The sequence below is a fragment of the Pavona decussata genome, unplaced genomic scaffold (assembly GCF_977016875.1).
Source record: "Pavona decussata unplaced genomic scaffold, jaPavDecu1.1 SCAFFOLD_21, whole genome shotgun sequence".
Lineage (NCBI taxonomy): Eukaryota > Metazoa > Cnidaria > Anthozoa > Scleractinia > Agariciidae > Pavona > Pavona decussata.
The window spans coordinates 4,900,102-4,915,720 of record NW_028145444.1 but is presented as its reverse complement, the minus strand read 5'-3'; the positions used below and the strand labels follow the sequence as shown (position 1 = coordinate 4,915,720).

The window sequence follows — 15,619 nt, the reverse complement described above, 5'->3', positions numbered from 1 at the left end:
ACAGACTACCAGGAGACATAAACTGTTGACTTACATGAACGCTTTTCTTGCTGTACTTCTTTGAGGTTTATTTGAGTTTTTTATTTGCTATTTCCTTTCCAGTTCTTATCTTTGCTTTCCCTGAAAACGTTCAGGATTTCAATCTTCAGAGGACATTAATGGCTGGTTTAGAGATCCTTTCACCAGAAGGACTTCGTCTTGATGGCCGAAGACCTCACGAACTTCGAAAAATCGTTTGTAGAATGGGAGTTTTCAAACAGGCTGACGGTTCTGCGTACATTGAAATGGGAAACACAAAGGCTCTTGCCACGGTATACGGCCCTCATGAGGTCACAAATAAGTCCAAAATCCTTCACGATCGGGTGCTAGTAAATTGTCAGTTCAGTATGGCGACATTTAGTACGGGTGAAAGGAAGAAAAGACCCAGAGGAGACAGAAGATCAACCGAGACCTCCATGCTCATAAGGAGAACTTTTGAGGCAGCTATACTGACACAACTTTACCCAAGGTCCCAGATTGATATTTATGTGCAGGTAAATATTGTTATTTTTGGGATTTGTTCGTATATTTCTACCAATGAGTGAATCTCAGTCCAAGGTATGTATCATTGCATGCATGTACATGCAGAAATGACTCTCTTTTCCTGAGAGACTACATGGTCGACCCCTAACATGAAGCATGTAACTAAAAAGTCTTGCACCCTGCACCCCTCTCTCTCTCACTGTGGAGCACATACTATTTATACTTCAGATTTCTTTTTATGAAGTTTTCTCCATACCCCTCTAGATTTTTTCTCTTCAACATACTGTCAGTTTCCCCCTTCCCCCCCCCCCCCCCCCCAGATTTGCTTGCCTCTAAGTAAGTGCACAGTCCCTTGTGCACTTACTTTCAGACTATGCCTCATAAATGAACAGTGAGTCAGAAAGTGTATGCCTAATCAGGTGTGAATCCAGGAAAAAATGTGACTGTTATGTGAGCACACCCCTAGAAACTCACACTTTTAATTTGGTCCAGGGGCATGCTCCGCCATGAAAGTGTCATCCCTGGGTTTTCAAGTCATCCTGACTGGCATTTTCTATATTTAAACCTGGGAATTTTCTTTTGTTCTAAAACTATCTATTTATTGTAAAAAATCTGAACATTTTTCATAAAATGGCGGAAAGCGTTCTGTATCCACGCCTGCTAATTACCTGTAGTGCATGGGGCTATGCAGAACTCCTGCCCATTGATGTACTTTTGTTTGGTCCTATGGGAATTGAGGAGCTGGTGGGATAATGGCAAAATTATGTCCTTTGCGATGCCTTTTAAAAATGTGACAAAAAATCAAAAAATCAAAAACAACAACAAAAACAAAAACAAACAAAGCCCCCCTTCCACTCAGAAATTGCTGGTCACAATATTTATGGGCTTGTTGCATTAGAAAAGCATATGTGCATTTTGGACCTCAAAATCAGCTCTATTTTGGCTCACAGACTGGGGGTCATATGAGAAGTGTACTTCTGTGTTTGTGTTTGTTTGATTTAGTTTGTTTATGCTAATGCAAATTATGCTATCTCACTTGAGGAGCTTTGGTTCTTAAGAAAAAGTAAAAAGTTAATATTCCAAATTTAAGGTCAAAAACTAAATACAGTCAGAACTATATTCAATTCCAAAATGGAACTCAACAAATGGCAAAAGCTAAGTTGGAAAAAGCTGTACCATCAGACTGAAAGTCAAGACTTTTGGCCCACATTGTCCAGAGGGGATGTTAATATTCCCAGTTACTTCACTTTGAAGGCACTGATCTGTCCTGTCTATCTCAAACATGTTTTGGGACACTGATTTGACCTGTATAATATAGACAAATGTACACAAAGATGAAAAATGCTACTTATACATTCTTCAGGAGTTGTTGAAACCTGCTTGTTGATGTTCCCTTTACAGATTCTGCAAGCAGATGGTTCCAATCAAAGCGCCTGTATTAATGCTGCAACCTTAGCCCTAATCGATGCTGGAATTCCAATGAAGGACTATGTGAGTGCTTGCACAGTGAGCTTTATCAATGGTCAACCATTAATGGACATTAACTACTTGGAAGAGAGCTTTGGTGGGCCACAGCTGAGCCTGGCAGTTTTACCAAAATCTGGAAACATTGTCATGTTTCAGATGGACTCCAGACTCCATGTAGATAACTTGGAAAAAGTACTGGACTTGGCCAAGAAAGGCTGTGCAGATATACATGTCCTGCTGAGACAGACTGTCCATGACTATTCCCAAGAAGGCTTAGCTTCTCTAAGTGGAAACTGAAATCTCAATAAAAATGTGATTTTTCATTGTTACACATTGAATGGTACCTTAATCTATTATTTGTCACATGATGTATTGAGGCATGAATATATGGTTATTTGAGTTGCCATGGTGACTAAACAAGTTTGGTCCTGGTGAATTGCGAGTTGCCAGGAAATGCCATTCCTGCTTCCAAACTGAATGAGGTAGTCATCAAATGGTCAAGTGCTGAAGAACAAAATTTACTTGGACAATGACCTTTGGTCTTCATAAGGAACTGTCCCCTCTATTCCTGCTTTTACAGTATCTTGTTATATTTTTGTCTCAAAATAAGGTGGTTATAAACTGAAGGAATCAGTGCAAAATTAGAGAGTTAATACACCCCCCAAAAGACTGACATTTTAATATTCTTTTGTTTGCATTCAAATTAGCCTTGCGAACCTCGTTCTTGAGTTCAAAAATCAAAAGAATATTTTACCGTGAACGAGGCTAGTGAGGCTAATTTGAATGCACACAAAAGAATTTTAAAATGTCAGCCATTTTTGCGTAGGGTCCTTAGAACTGCTAATCTTCAGATGAAAGTTTGACACAAATCATTTGACTTCTGCAGTTCTATTAAATTTGGGTGTGTAATACCAGTTTTCAGACCCGACCACCAAATCCACACCCACTTTCATGATTATGGATTATTGTGACATCTTTTTGACAACTTTATGACTGCTGCCAATCAAATCTAAGAATTAAACTGTGACCGGTGGAGCTGTCAACTTCGACAATTAAATGACCATGTAGACCTCAAATTTGATGTAATTTTTTTAATAGGTTTTAGGAGATCGAGAGACCTTGTAAATACCATAAGGCTGTTTAATGTAAAGATACAGTATAGTAGGTTTTTACTGTGAAGTAATGATTAGCTTGTAAATTATAGGTAGTTGTCAAAAAGATGTCAAATAGCTGTTACAAACTACTCAAAAACTTTAATTTGTCAATTATAATTTTCATTGAGCAGCACTGTTGCAAAAATTATATTCCAAAGCCGAATGCAGATATTAAAAGTGCTTTCCCACTATTTGCCTTTTCATGTTTGTTCTACACCTGTTCTTGCTTATTTTTCCAAGTTTTACGTTTTTAAAAAGCTGTTTTTCCTTTCTCGCCATCCTTTATTGTTCTTATTTGCAGTGAAGGAATTTCCCCTCCCCTCCCATAAAAGTCAATTTCATCCCCTGCTACCCCTCCCCATTCTTTTGCCAATTCTTGTTATGACAGCATACATGTTTCCCAGAACACATTAAATTTTTGAGCTGTCTTGCCTACCGTAAAAAGAATTTCATAAAATATTATCAATCTGATACTATCAAATTACTACCTAAAAGTCTCGCATTTATATAAGAGCGTTACGTTGTTACCAAAATACTCAAACAAAGACCAAACAAGGTAAACCGGCCCCTTGTTAGCAAAATAATGGCGCCAATTTCCGCTTCAGGGCCCCCAAACACAGTACGGATGCTCACATGACACCCCTCAGCCAATCAGATTATTTGATGTGGTCGATCAAGATGGCGGACTGCTTGAAGCAAACTCTGTGTTTTGAGGTGCAGCCAAGTCCAACAATTTACGTTGGATTTGGCGGAAATGCTTTTTAACGAATGCGTCCATTTACAAATTGCGGAAGCTATCGATTAGTGGAAATTATTAATTCTTTGGTGAGGTGACAGTAAAGGCAATAAGCCGCAAGATTTGGTGCAGGCGGTTGAAGCCGACAGGAGGGCATTTTTGCACGCGTGAAATTGTGTTCACCGATTCTTGGATGGAATATAAGCTTAGATGGTTGTTCAACAGCTATTGGACGAGGTAAGGAATAAATATGCCTAAAATACACCAGGCTGATTATTAATCAGCTCGAGAAGGGTTTCGAAAACGCTCCAGTTTTACGTGTAGATCTTCTGCTCTAGGAGTGAAATATTTGCACATCACATTTTAACTTGTTATTTTAGCCTCCCCTTGTACAAGCGTGCTTTCATGGCGATGCGGCAGAGGTGCGAACTTTGATAAGCAGAAAAGAAGATGTAAATCTTCAGGTAAATAAAAAGATATTTAGTTTTGTGGCAGCTACATGTAGCTTTATGGCGGTTTGATGCCATTCATATCTGCAAAGAAAGATTTGATAATAAGTTTCAGCTTAAATCAAGAACTTTCTAGATAATCTTTGAAATATTTACAAACCACTATCCTGCTGCAATTAATTATAGGTACATAACTTATGTTAAATTTGGATCTGGAAGGATAAATTTAACCCACTGTAGTAGGTTAAACAGCTGACACTTTTATAACTCTAAATATTTATCCCCTCTATTGGGAATTTTGATAACAAAACTGCCGCTGCATGTACAGTTTTATCTTGGGCAGGCGGCATAATAATTTGAAAACCTGCTGTGTTGCCATTCTGTGATAAAAATTATGCCTAAAGCTTAACTTTTCAAAGGCAAGAAATTGTTCATGTTGGTTACAAATGCAATTTTAACCTCTGCATGTACATATTATACTGCATGGGAACGAACACAGTATTTTTAACAATCCCATTATTTTGTGTCCAAGAAAAAAGATATCTTGTGTTAATAGAATTGAGCGAGGTACATTTCAGCTGGACGTCATGCAGGCAAATAATTTTAAGATCAACCAGTTGTGAAGTGTACAAATGGTGTTAGGATATTATAAGTTTATTGATTTATTATTAAATTAAGATTGCTGTCATGTGAATGTTTTGGTGGGAAAAAATGGTTTCTTTTTTCGGTTCCATAAAAACCCGATGAGGAAGAATGACAGCTTGTAATCACAGAGCAGGTGTAATTAGACACCTGTAATCTGAGCATGCTCCATTTATGCCTAGTAGTACATGTATGTTGGTACAATTTATATTGGCATTGGACCTAAGAATTATCTGTGGCATGTTCTTGTGGTTTTTAGTACCGGCTTGGTAAAATAAAAGAATATTAATACCGCAGACATAATTTATAGTTCACAACTAGTTGAACTACAAAACAAAAAATCCTTGCCACAATAAGCTGTCCAAATATGAGCTCATAAATGTTAGGGCTAGATGTTTTAAGCTATAACCTTAAATCAATCAATTTTAAATTTCCTCCAATACTTGTAACAAGCGCTTTTCTGAAAACAAGCCCTTGCTGAAAATAATCCCATTAAAGTCCTTAAATATATTCAGAATTTTCCGGTACCTTATAGAAATGCAGTGATAAAGATAAATTTTTCCATACTTAAAGGGGAAGTATCACGCAAATTTGGTGTCATTTAGAAACCCAAAAATGTTTCTCTGTCAACAGAAACAAAAAATTGTCTAGTTTTGTTGTAAATTGTCACTCTATTGCAATGAAACTGTTGATAAGTGCCTCTGGCCAGAGGTCTACAGAGTAGGTAGGAATGGATTGAAACTTGAAAAATGTTAGGCTAATGCATCAGTCAATTCCAACAGTGCCCATCCCCCCCCTCCGGGCCGACCCCCAGGAATAAGGATTTTTAAACTCATCGTTAGTGGATGAGCTTGGGGGTTGGTGCCTGAAAGAACGGTGGTGCCACAGGTGAAGTGAGCTAAGCGAGGTGCGAAACCATGGCAACCCTGTGAGCGGCAACCACCCGGCACCGTCACACTGAAAGATCAGTGGAGATAAAACAGAAAGAATACAAATAAAAATACTTACCACACCCGCCACAAACCATACTTACCAAAGGGTGGGAGGGACTGGGAGCAACAAACTTAAACAGCACAAGCTCCGGCAAGCGAACAGATGCGAAATGAATTGGCACAAACATGTGAGCTGTAAGAACCCAGGGGCCCCTGCAAATTAGGGTGGCCGCCCCGCATGTCCCAGCCATGCGGGCACCGCTGACCAGCACTTGCCTCGATTTTAACTTTGCCTAAATTACATTTAGCCACATTTAAACTCATCGTTAGTGGATGAGCTTGGGGGTTGGTGCCTGAAAGAACGGTGGTGCCACAGGTGAAGTGAGCTAAGCGAGGTGCGAAACCATGGCAACCCTGTGAGCGGCAACCACCCAGACCTCGCACTCCAAGTGCTTGGAGGGCGAAGGACCCGTGAACAGGGAGAGGGGGGACCTGAACCCACCAATTCTTCCAAGCACCTGACCCCCCAAGCCATACAAGCGTAACAGGCAGAGACAATAAGCCATACATACCCCTCCAGGAAAACGGAAACACAACTGTTGACTACTGACAGAACCCGCCAGGACAACCATGACAAGCACCAAACGGTAGAGGAAAGGGATTTTCAGAAAACGACAACCTGTCACCAATAGGCCATGTGCCGCAGGTCCAGTTGATGGCAGCACTGAGCCACAGACCCCCCAAAGCAGGGCTGCTGAGAGCAGAAACGGCAGCTACAAGGAACGAAGGGTAAGCGCAAGCAGGCCCGTCGAACCCCCACCACACGCCCTTGCTGGCAGAAGGGGGGTGGGGGCGTGGGGCGTAAAGAACCTGACCCGATGGCCAGGGGAACAACACCGGTGAAGCTTAACTTGCGAGCTGCTTAGACAGCGTAGCTAACGACTCTGTTGGAGTTCTGATGTACAATTGATAGGCATTGCTTGACCAGCGGCCCAGAGCCTGAATGAGATGATCCGGGACCCCATTTCGTGCTGCAACCGTGGCAGCGCCGATGCGGAAACTGTGGCTGGAAAAGTTGCCTTGGACTCCCGAGGATGACAATATGCGGCGAAGCCAGTCGGTCAAAAGGACCCGTGACAAGGGACGACCATCGCAAAGTAAAAATAGAGGGCCCTGTGCACTTCCCCGGATAGCTAGGTACGCCACCAATGCTCGGATGGCACACAAAGGATAGGAGCCTCGACCAATGTGTAGAAAGCACCCCTTGCGGAATGGGTCGGTCTTGGACGCTTTTATCCTAACCCTCAGGCAGGTGGGAGCAACCACCGAGTCAAATGCGATATCGGGCACCCCCAGATGGGTGTCGAGGGAAAAACTGGAACGATTCGGAACTGTGAACTCTGCAGAACGGAGAAAGCCAAAATAGGCCAAATTGCAAGCGGCCCAAAACATGCAGTGGTCTGGAATGCTCAGGTCCAACGACTTAAAGATGACCAGCATGATGTGATCTGTGATCGGTAACCGAGAAGTGGAGGGGCCACCTTGGGATCGCTTGATTCCCCGCAAAACCCGTTGGAGCCGCAAACAGTTGAGAAGAGGATCTGCAAAGCCTTGTTCGATGTGCAAGGACCGCACTGCAGACAGGTAAACCTTAATGGTGGTGTGCTGTACTGACCTGGCCAGGAACGTGGCAAACAAGCACAGGGTCCACTCATCAGCTGGGCATGGAGAGCCAGATGAGTGAATCTTGCCCAACTGATGGCAGAAGTCGTAAAACTTTCTCTGTCCTGAAGCGTAGGAGTTTCGGGTAGATAAAGCCAGGCCCTTAATCAGGAACTCACGGCACTGGTCTTCTAGGCTGGAAGGGTCAATTCGTCCAGTAGGCTTTGCGGGATTGGAACTGGAGACGGCGAGGACTGTGGAGCTAACCGTCTGAACTCCTGCCAACGAAAGCGAGAAAGGGCGTCAGCAATGTGGTTATGAATGCCGGGAACATGTTGCGAGGTAAAGGTAAAATTGAAACGGGCCGCTGATGAAAGCAGCTTACGCAAAAGCCGCATTAGCGCGGGGATCTTAGAGGTCCTGGACTGGAGGATGAAAACCACTGCCTCATTGTCGGACCGAAACAGAACGTGTTTCCTGAACCATTGGTGGCCCCAGACGCACGATGAGACAACTACAGGAAACAGCTCTTTGTACGCAATGGACTCTGGGACCTGGGATGGGCCCCAAGCGCCACTGAACCACTCATTCCCGAGGTAAGCCCCATAACCGAGGGATCCAGCAGCGTCTGAGGTGACTTCCACGTCCGTAGTGGCTGAAAGCCCGGGGAAAAGCCAAAAGCTGACTCCATGCCAAGCGGAAAGGAATTCGTGCCACCAAAGGAGATCTAGATGGAATTCCGTGTTTAGCCTGACTGGGTGATCGCGTTTGCGGAAGCAGCAAAGAAGGTCAATCATGCGCCTCAAGAAGGTGCGGCCTGGCCAAACAACTTTTGCGGCATGGTGTAGATGGCCTATGAGGGACTCTAACTGGCGCCTGGTACACCATCTGCGGGACCGCCAGGCATGGATCAGCTCTCTTAGGGCCTCTAGCTTCTCTGCTGGTAGCCTAGCAGCCTGCTGTTCTGAATCGAGCTCAATACCCAACACCACCATGCGAGTGGCGGGACCCACGCATTTGCCTGGGTGAAGCGGCAAGCCAAGCGATCCACAGACGGATAAGGCCGTACGTAAGTTAAAGGCGCACTGCTGTGCCCCTGGGGGGCCGGCGGTAATAAAGTCATCCAGGTAATGCATTAGATCTGAAACGCCATGTGAATTCAGTAGGATCCATTCCACCATGTCCGCTACTGCGCTAAAGATGTAGGGAGCCGCGCGAAGGCCGAAAGGCAGGGTTAAGTCCACGTAATATTGCCCTCGCCACTTCAGGCCTAGTAGGTAACGATCAGCTGGGTGGATAGCAATGTTGCGATAAGCGGCCTCAACGTCAAATTTCGCCATCATGGCTCCCGGGCCGTACTTAGCCACCATTTGAATTATTTGATCCACTTTAACGTAATGCATAGCAAATTCCTCTGGGTCAATGCCATCGTTAACACTACTGCCGCTCGGAGACGATAGGTCCACAATTAAGCGCCATTTCCCAGGTTGGCCCTTCTTGGGGATAACTCCAAAACTGCTTACATGCAAATTAGGGAAGGGGGGATGTGAAAAGGGGCCCGCTACCCTATGAAAGGCAACCTCATTGGCCAAGTAGTCATCTATAATTTTTGGGTGCTGGAACGCTGAAAGTTTGTTCTTTCGGGCAGAGGACAGCTTCCGAAGGGGCTGGAACCCGAGTCTAAAGCCGTTCCGGAGGCCATTGAGGACGTAAGACACCTGCTGTGGCTGGGGGTGAGCTGTCAACTCCCGAGCAAACTCTGAGGCATTCAAAGGACTTATAACCGTGATAGGCGGGAAGCACAAAGGCACTAGAAGGAAAAAATGCACATGCTTAGGAGACGCAACCCCAACGAGAAAAATATATGTATATACAGATAAAATAGCCAAAAATAAAAAACTTTTATTGGCAATCACCCTATACAATGAGGTACAGATGCCCAACAAAGGCCCTAAAGGCCAAAAGCACAGTTGCGAATGTTGGCTCTATCGAAATACAAGTAGGAGACACATGTAGCTAGCGAGATGGTGAGAAATCAAGCAATACGAAGCAAGTAACCTAAAATCGAAGTGAACTGCCATGGAGGCATACAAAAAGGCCCCTGCCACTGGAGAAACGAAATTATTAAAGCAGAGCGGCGCGGAAAAAACTGGGGCAAGAAAAAAAAAAAAAAATTGCAAAGCTACAACAGTACATTAGGCACGCCGGGCCTTGCTTGAGGCATGGCTAGGGGTGGGTGAGCTGCCGCGACGCTTGGCATCCCCTCGATCAGCTTTCTCAGCGCTATCATGGCACGTGTTAGCCCGGTGAGAACCTGAGCACAGACTGCAGCGATGCGCGTAGCGACAGGGGTTGACTGGAGCCGTGCACCGCCCCCTGTTCCATGACTTGCACAGCGTACTTGAAAACGAGGAACCGGATGGCTCAGAAGCCTCAGCTGGTTGGGCATATGACGATCCGCGGGACGAAGAGCCAGCTGCGTGGAAGTTAAACAGCTGCACGTTCATGCAAGACCAATCGGTCAACTTTGTCGCGGCTGCATGTTCACGGAACGCTCGGTCATAGTTCAGCCACACCTTACCGCTAAAATGGCGATGTGTGCGCAAAATGAGGAGCTGGTATTGAGTTAAATCTTTCCAACGGTGGGGAAAGTGGGAAGATAGTACGAGAGAAAAGATGGAAAACGCTTCCATCCAGCTAGCAATGTCCTCGATGCGACGGCGCTGCCGTTTTGGTTGCGAGGTCAAAACGAGTCGGCCATCAAACATAAGTTGCGGTTCGGGCTCTCGTTGTTGCAGGTTGGGGGCCAGGAGATCACTTAAATCCACGTATTTGCCGCCCACGATCTGAGCCACTAGCTTCGCTGGAACAGGAGAAAAACCTGGCCCGACCACGAACGACTGATCCAGGAGCGAAGCGGGTTGAGTGGCGAGCGCCGGAGCCTGTTGAATTACACTGCTTGGCGGAGTAAACGAAGGTGCAAGCGACATGACGGGCGCAGCGAACGTTTGCACAAACGAAGGGACAACAACACAAGAAGATGGCCTACCTTGTAACGGCTGTCCAAGAGGAATTGCACCGCCCGATGCCAAGAAACTCGCAGCCGAAGCATCTAAGGAATGTGAGGCAGGAACGCCCCCAGCACTCGCGGTCGGAACAGCACTCGGAACCGCTTGCACTTGTTCAGATGCAGGAGGTTTTTCGGCCGCCATGGCCGCTCGAACCGTTTGCGTAATCAGTGAAATCATCTCGGGCGATAAAGTGGGCGCCGCGGAAGCTGCCAAAGTCGTACTAGCAGGCGTGGAAGGCCGAGACGTCTCAACAGCAGGCGAACTTTCACATTGAATACTCGACGAACCATCCGCCGTAGATGACGCGTCGCCAGCGAAAAGCCGAGCCTGTAAACTATTGTGGGTGTTTCGGGACATAACGAAGACGTAAAACGAGAAAAACTGGACGAAAAAGCAGCAACAAACTTAAACAGCACAAGCTCCGGCAAGCGAACAGATGCGAAATGAATTGGCACAAACATGTGAGCTGTAAGAACCCAGGGGCCCCTGCAAATTAGGGTGGCCGCCCCGCATGTCCCAGCCATGCGGGCACCGCTGACCAGCACTTGCCTCGATTTTAACTTTGCCTAAATTACATTTAGCCACATTTAAAAAATAAACTGGCAAATGCCCCACCGCTGGGACAAAATAGCTTTTCAAATACCCCGGGGTGGTGGCTCAAACATGTCAAAAATGTTTTATTTTCTTCGTTTCTCGTCTTACTTTCAGTAACATCTAAGCTAATTCAGGCCAAATTAAGTCCTAGCTGGGTCTTGTTTCCCATAGTTAGTGCAAAAATAGGTCATTGTACAGTTCTAGTGTCCAATTTTATGTCCTATCTAGACGTATTCAATAAGAAACTTACTGTATTTGCCGATGAATTTGTCATTAAGGAAGCGACAATGCTGTAGGGTGAAAAAACTGAGATGGTCAAATGCCCTGGGGTAATTGGGTGAAAGGCTAATGCCCGACCCCCGGGATGGAGAGAGTGGGAAAATGCCCCACTATTGCCCGGGGAGGGGGGGGATGGGCACAGCTGGAATTGACTGATGCATAATGTTTTTCAAGTTCTCACATTTTTGTTTACAAAATGTGCTAGAACAGATCATGAGTTGTTCCTTTAAAGAATTGAGTTTATTTCTTTCCTCTCGTTGTTCTAGAATTATTTTCTCACTTAGTGAAGGTCTTATTTCACCATAATTTTTAAATTGCTAGGTCAAAAACCCCATGACACTTCCCCTTTAATTTCACATGGAAATCAAATGACCCACTCAATAACATGTATTGTCCATAAGCTTTACATTTTCTTGTTTAAAAGTGTGGTTCACACTTGTGTGATAAGCAGTACAAGTCAAGAGAAGTTATTTTCTTTGCTTATGCTTGCACCTACAATGTATTTCAGAAGCACTTGTGATTAGGTCACAAGTGTGAATTGGTATAAAATACATGTATGCATACCGTAACCATACATCTGTAAGTACAAGAAGTCAACAGTGCTGCTTGTGTATGCTGCCTTGTGTTTGTGCTTACATGTGTTTCACTAGCGGGAACCTGTTTGAGATCAAAACAAGCATAAGCATAAGAACATTAAAAGTACTGCATGTCTCACACTGGTTCACTCACAATTTTTTGTGCTTACTAAATACAGTGTAACTCACCAGGCCTTTAAAATCACCACACAGTAATTGGGGTTAAATATCTGGGCTTTATTAAACCAAGCTAATGTCCTCTGGGAGGGGAGGGAGGGTAACAAAATTACAGCGGTGGACTATCGCATACTCACTTGCTTGCTAAACTAATTAGAACTAAGGCTGTACAGATAAACACGCGATAGTCGTTCCTGCGTTCTACATTGTAATGCGGGTCATTTCCTACCATAAGCAGGCCCTCGGATTTTAAACTGCGATAAACATACTGTTTATCTTTCACTATAAGGCCTTATAAGAGTTAATCTTATTTGATTTTCATGTGATTATACAGCAGTGTTAAACAAGGAAGTGAAATCAGAGTTTTTTTATTGTCTCAATTTTATTAGGATGAAGAAAAACGCACTGCCTTGCATGCAGCTGCACATTGTGGGGAGAGTGAGTGCATCAGTATTCTCATTGCTAATGGTGAGGATATACTATACTATATTGTCATTCCTTTGAAACCTGAATTAAACTTGGAACCTTGGTAGCATCCCTATATACACCACCCTGTGAATACTTAGCCACATGTTAGGGGCGACTATTTTTATAGTATTTTGATAGTTGGAAATACCATTGTGATCATGGCTTGGCTTTGTGAAGAGGGAGGTCCATGTCGACTGCAAGTATACTTGTGGCTGACAAGGCCAATGTGGAGCAGGCAGGCCTGACTGCATTTCGAGTTACACTGAACATGTAATGCCGGTTTTCAGGGGCTAGAGTGAATACCAAAGACAACAAATGGATGACTCCTCTGCATCGAGCATGTGCTTCAGGCAGTGTGGTGAGAACTCTTAAGTTCTTTTTTTGTGTGTTATTAATTATTTTAAAGTAATAGGCTATAGTGATTTGCAAGGATTCTTCCTTTGAGAAAAATCATGTGTCAGCTGGTGAGGACATTGATTTTGTCTTTGTTGCAAATAGCAAAGACATCAATTGAAATAAAATGTCTTATAAAATAATGTACAGTACCCTGGTTCGCTCACTGGGTGTTTATGCAGTTATGTAGCGCATGGTGCTAATAGGACTGACCATTCAAGCTTTAGAAACAAATACATCAGTTTCAACATACAGTATATGCACATGTGTGGGAATTGAACCCAAAAGTCTAGCATCCTAACCTCTAGCCCAAGCTGCCTTTTAAAATTTTATTATAATTTGTTTACCCACGAAGCACAAAGAGCTCTCTACAAACTCATTTAAAGGTGACCATACATTCCAGGTCAAATATGAATTTGGAAATGTTGGTTTTTGTGGAGGGAGGAAAACCGGAGTACCCCGTACAAAACCCTTGGAGCAGGGGCTAGAACCAACAACAGACTCAACCCACGTATGGCGCCAACTCCAGTAATTGAACCTGGGCCACATTAGTGGGAGGCGAGTGCTGTCACCACTTTTCCATCCCTGCTCCTCCTGCAAAGATGCCTAATGAGTCTTTACTGGTACCGGGTGTTTTCTTCGAACTTTTTTTAATGTAAGTGTATTTTTGGTTTAATAGGAGTGTGTCAAGGCATTGATAAAAAGTTCTGCAGATGTCAATGCAAGAGATAAGAACTGGCAAACACCTCTCCATGTTGCAGCAGGAAACAATCACTTGAGATGTGCTGGTATGTGATTTTTTTTAAACCTCAAATAAAGAAAAAGATGAGTGTTTGAACTGCAGTAGGCCATTTATCTGTCTATCATTACAGTCAACTTTCTCAATATTACTGATTCTAGCAGTATGCAGGACATAAAAATGTGTCATATGAACTTAGTAAATGTGACCTCATTTTCAAAAAAGGGGGTCAAGGTATAAACTGTTTTTAATTAAAAAGGAGTTTAAACACCATGCAAATCCATGTGAACACTGATTAAACAAGTCAAAAACCCTTTAAGCAAAACAAAAATTGTAATCCCGGGCATCTAGCGTTTTATTTACAAGCAAGTGAAGGCAGTATTATTATTGTTGCAAAGCTTTATTTAACACGAATTGTTCAGTTCCAGTATGTTTGTATTGAGATAAAATTACTGTAACAGGAAAGTGAAACACAGCACATTTGAACTGGGTGTTTGAATGTGGCAAAAAGTGTTTAAACACCATTTTTATGTGTTTTAATGCATTAAAACACAGTTTTCTTGAGTCACCTTTATCCCTCTTATCACAAATCGGGTCACAAATCACCCAACAGAACAATGGTTTGTTCACCCAGCTAGCTGTGTGTAAGGTCATGGGTTGACTTCTATTGTCTCAAAATTTTTGTTTTTGTAGTTTTGTTCTTGAGATGCTGTTCAGAGTGCTTAAATGTACTTAATTATCTGGCTTTCACAGTGTTGTCATGATTGCACAATTAATATGTGTAGTTCCTGTTAAGACACTGACCCATTGTTTTTCTTGTAGATGTACTCATTCCCCATCTGGCGAATGTTAACGTGACTGATCGTGCAGGAAGGACGAGCTTACACCATGCAGCATTCAATGGCCATGTTGAGGTACAACACTTCCAAAAGTTTTCATCTTTCAAAATTCTTGAACATTTGTCAGAATTCATTCTGATTTGTTTAATTACAGAAACATTTTGTCACATCTTCATTGCTCAGTTTTGAAGGCTGATGTTTTGTGATTCCAAATTTTCATAATGATTATTTGTGCATGTTACAGTCTGTAGTAAATCTACATTTACATTGTTTTCTAATTTTAGATGGCACAGCTTCTTATCACTAAAGGTGCTCATGTTAATGCTAGTGACAAGAAGGACAGAAAACCTATCCACTGGGCTGCTTATATGGGTAAGTTGTGATAATGCTGTTGCAAATAGTGATTACATTTGCATGTTGACATTGAGGCCTGAATGTTTAACACACATGAATATTATGTACACTTAGAGTGTGGAGGAGTGATTGGTGGTCTGGGGCTACAGCTGTAGTTGTGTTTTTTACACAATTCTGTATTGTCTCTCTCTAGCCAGTGGCTTAGGGATGGCTTTGAAGCCTAACAAAGTGTTGCGGGTATATACTCCTAGGCACTTTACACTGTGTATCCTATGATGGACTAACATCCCACCATTCAGGGGGGACAGTCATACTCCTAGACACTTCATACTGTGTATCCTGTGATAGACTAGCATCCCATACTAGAGAGATATCGTTCCTCAGTGCAAATGCTTGTGTTATCCTCTGATTTGCAACTAATGATCTTGTAGGACGCATTGAGTGCTTAGAAATTTTATTTAAATCAGGAGCAGAGATCAACTGCAAGGATAAGAAGGTATGCTAAGCTACACCTTTAGTTCATGTTATTATTTTGCAGTGATGTCTGTTATTTTTTATTACCTGGA

The 15,619-nt window shown here is 43.3% G+C and overlaps 3 protein-coding genes across 3 annotated transcripts in view; 2 read left to right on the top strand and 1 right to left on the bottom strand.

Moving 5' to 3' along the window:
• Window positions 1-30: 30 nt before the first annotated feature.
• On the top strand, window positions 31-2,318 carry LOC146486369 (exosome complex component RRP41-like). The gene is made up of 2 exons (XM_085100666.1): window positions 31-533; window positions 1,924-2,318. The coding sequence occupies exons 1-2, from the start codon at window positions 159-161 to the stop codon at window positions 2,284-2,286; spliced, it is 738 nt and encodes a 245-aa protein (XP_084956792.1). The 5' UTR covers window positions 31-158; the 3' UTR covers window positions 2,287-2,318.
• A 1,496-nt stretch (window positions 2,319-3,814) lies between these two features.
• LOC146486367 (uncharacterized) overlaps window positions 3,815-15,619 on the top strand; it is a 41,166-nt gene continuing 29,361 nt past the window's right edge. The window contains exons 1-8 of the mRNA XM_085100444.1: window positions 3,815-4,116; window positions 4,260-4,343; window positions 12,650-12,728; window positions 13,016-13,086; window positions 13,801-13,909; window positions 14,683-14,774; window positions 14,984-15,071; window positions 15,485-15,549. Coding sequence (XP_084956570.1) covers window positions 4,090-4,116; window positions 4,260-4,343; window positions 12,650-12,728; window positions 13,016-13,086; window positions 13,801-13,909; window positions 14,683-14,774; window positions 14,984-15,071; window positions 15,485-15,549 — 615 coding nt within the window. The 5' untranslated portion in view covers window positions 3,815-4,089. The remainder of the gene's footprint in view (window positions 4,117-4,259; window positions 4,344-12,649; window positions 12,729-13,015; window positions 13,087-13,800; window positions 13,910-14,682; window positions 14,775-14,983; window positions 15,072-15,484; window positions 15,550-15,619) is intronic.
• Window positions 5,793-7,531, bottom strand: LOC146486368 (uncharacterized). Its single transcript, XM_085100681.1, has one exon. It carries the CDS (start codon window positions 7,400-7,402, stop codon window positions 6,809-6,811), a length of 594 nt encoding a protein of 197 aa, XP_084956807.1. The 5' UTR covers window positions 7,403-7,531; the 3' UTR covers window positions 5,793-6,808.

Bases quoted from the DNA above. Each gene is read 5' to 3' on its own strand.
- LOC146486369 (XM_085100666.1), top strand. From the start codon at position 159: ATGGCTGGTTTAGAGATCCTTTCACCAGAAGGACTTCGTCTTGATGGC. The intron at 534-1,923 runs GTAAATATTGTT...TTCCCTTTACAG, and splicing joins AGATTGATATTTATGTGCAG to ATTCTGCAAGCAGATGGTTC.
- LOC146486368 (XM_085100681.1), bottom strand. From the start codon at position 7,402: ATGCTGGTCATCTTTAAGTCGTTGGACCTGAGCATTCCAGACCACTGC.